Source organism: Mesocricetus auratus, unplaced genomic scaffold (assembly GCF_017639785.1).
Source record: "Mesocricetus auratus isolate SY011 unplaced genomic scaffold, BCM_Maur_2.0 Super-Scaffold_100004, whole genome shotgun sequence".
NCBI lineage: Eukaryota > Metazoa > Chordata > Mammalia > Rodentia > Cricetidae > Mesocricetus > Mesocricetus auratus.
The window spans coordinates 54998009-54999756 of record NW_024429189.1 but is presented as its reverse complement, the minus strand read 5'-3'; the positions used below and the strand labels follow the sequence as shown (position 1 = coordinate 54999756).

Here is a 1748-nt window from a genome sequence, read left to right as displayed (position 1 = left end):
ATTAAGTTTGCTTTATATCTTTGTTCATAGAATGGGCAATGCTTCAATTGTGTTTCCTCAATAAAAATGAGGAGCAGAGAATCGTGAGTATACTCATGATTCAAAAGCTTTATAGACTAAATTGTATTAAATTCTCTTAAATCATTTTATCTTTTTGCAGTATTTACCTAATATAAAATAAATGGATGATAGTATATATAATCTAGTATTTCTTATAGTCTAAAGTAATTATTTCATTACAGTGCCAGTTTCACAAACATTGTGAAATATGCTAATAAATGCTAACAAATATGTGATCATATTCAACTGGTGATTTATATAGATGTTTGGCCTATTAAATTTCTTACAATACAAAATGTAAAATAATAATAAGACAAAATACAGTTAGAAAAATTTTAAGTGAATATACACAACTTTTTAAAATCATTCTAATTAAGTATTCTGTTTTTATATCCAGATTTTAGGACCATTAACTATGAATGCCTGGAATCATACAACTGAACTTGACTTTATCCTTATGGGATTGACAGATTCCAAGGAGATCCAGCTGGCCCTCTCTGTGCTGTTTCTGCTGATATACCTGGCCACTGTACTGGGGAACGTAGGCATGATACTGATCATTCGTCTAGACGTCCAGCTTCAAACTCCAATGTATTCCTTCCTCACCCATCTGTCATTCCTTGACCTCAGTTACTCAACTGTCATCACACCTAAAACCTTAGAGAACCTGCTGACTTCCATAAAGAATATTTCCTTTATCGGCTGCTTCATTCAATTGTACTTTTTTATCTTCTTGGCAGCTGCAGAATGCTTCATACTCTCCTCAATGGCCTATGACCGCTATGTAGCTATCTGCAACCCCCTTCACTATCCAGTGATTATGTCCACACGGCGCTCTCATGCTCTCATCACTGGGTCTTACATGATTGGGGCTATGGATTCCTCTGTCACTGTCTTTTGCTTAAGCACATTGAATTTCTGCAACTCCAAGGTAATCCATCATTTTTTTTGTGACACATTCCCAATTTTAGCACTGTCATGCAGTGATACCTATGATGCTGAAGCCACCATATTCATTTTAGCTGGTTCTACTCTACTGCTATCCCTTATCACAATATCCTCATCTTATGCGCCCATTCTCTCTACAATTTTAAAGATAAATTCCTCTTCAGGTAAGCACAAAGCCTTTTCCACTTGTGCCTCTCATCTCCTGGGAGTCACTGTCTTTTACGGAGCTATGATCTTTACTTATATGAAACCAAGTAAGTCCTACTCCCTGGGAAAGGATCAAGTGGCTTCGGTTTTCTATACTATTGTGATCCCCATGCTGAACCCACTCATTTATAGTCTCAGAAACAAAGAAGTGAAAAGCGCTGTGATTAGAGTTGTGAAAAAGAGAGGGAGAGCACCCAGAAATTAAAATGACAGTGTGACTAAATATTTATTTTTTTCTCTGTTCCCTACTTCTTTACTCTCTCTCTGCATAAGTCTGACAGCTTCATTTCTTCTTCCTATGTGTATGGAGCTTCCTTCCCATGAACAAAATTGTGTACATTTCTCAATTTTAAATGTCGGTGTTATTATTGGAAATCAGGACAAACATATTAAATTCATACTCTAAAGGTTTTTATCAGGGCAAATAGAATGTAATATGGAAAATATATTTGTAATTCTTAATCTTATACAGTAGCTAATATATTATTAAATGTCTCATATCTGTGTTAGGGAGCATAACATTGACAAATTAA

At 35.2% G+C, this 1748-nt stretch overlaps 1 protein-coding gene across 1 annotated transcript; it reads left to right on the top strand.

Annotated features, from left to right (window-relative positions):
* The first annotated feature begins 475 nt into the window (after window positions 1-475).
* LOC101828512 (olfactory receptor 8H1-like) lies at window positions 476-1420 on the top strand. Its single transcript, XM_013120777.1, has one exon. The coding sequence runs from the start codon at window positions 476-478 to the stop codon at window positions 1418-1420; it is 945 nt and encodes a 314-aa protein (XP_012976231.1).
* The last annotated feature ends 328 nt before the right edge of the window (window positions 1421-1748 follow it).

Coding starts and splice junctions, on each gene's coding strand:
- LOC101828512 (XM_013120777.1), top strand. CDS start 476: ATGAATGCCTGGAATCATACAACTGAACTTGACTTTATCCTTATGGGA.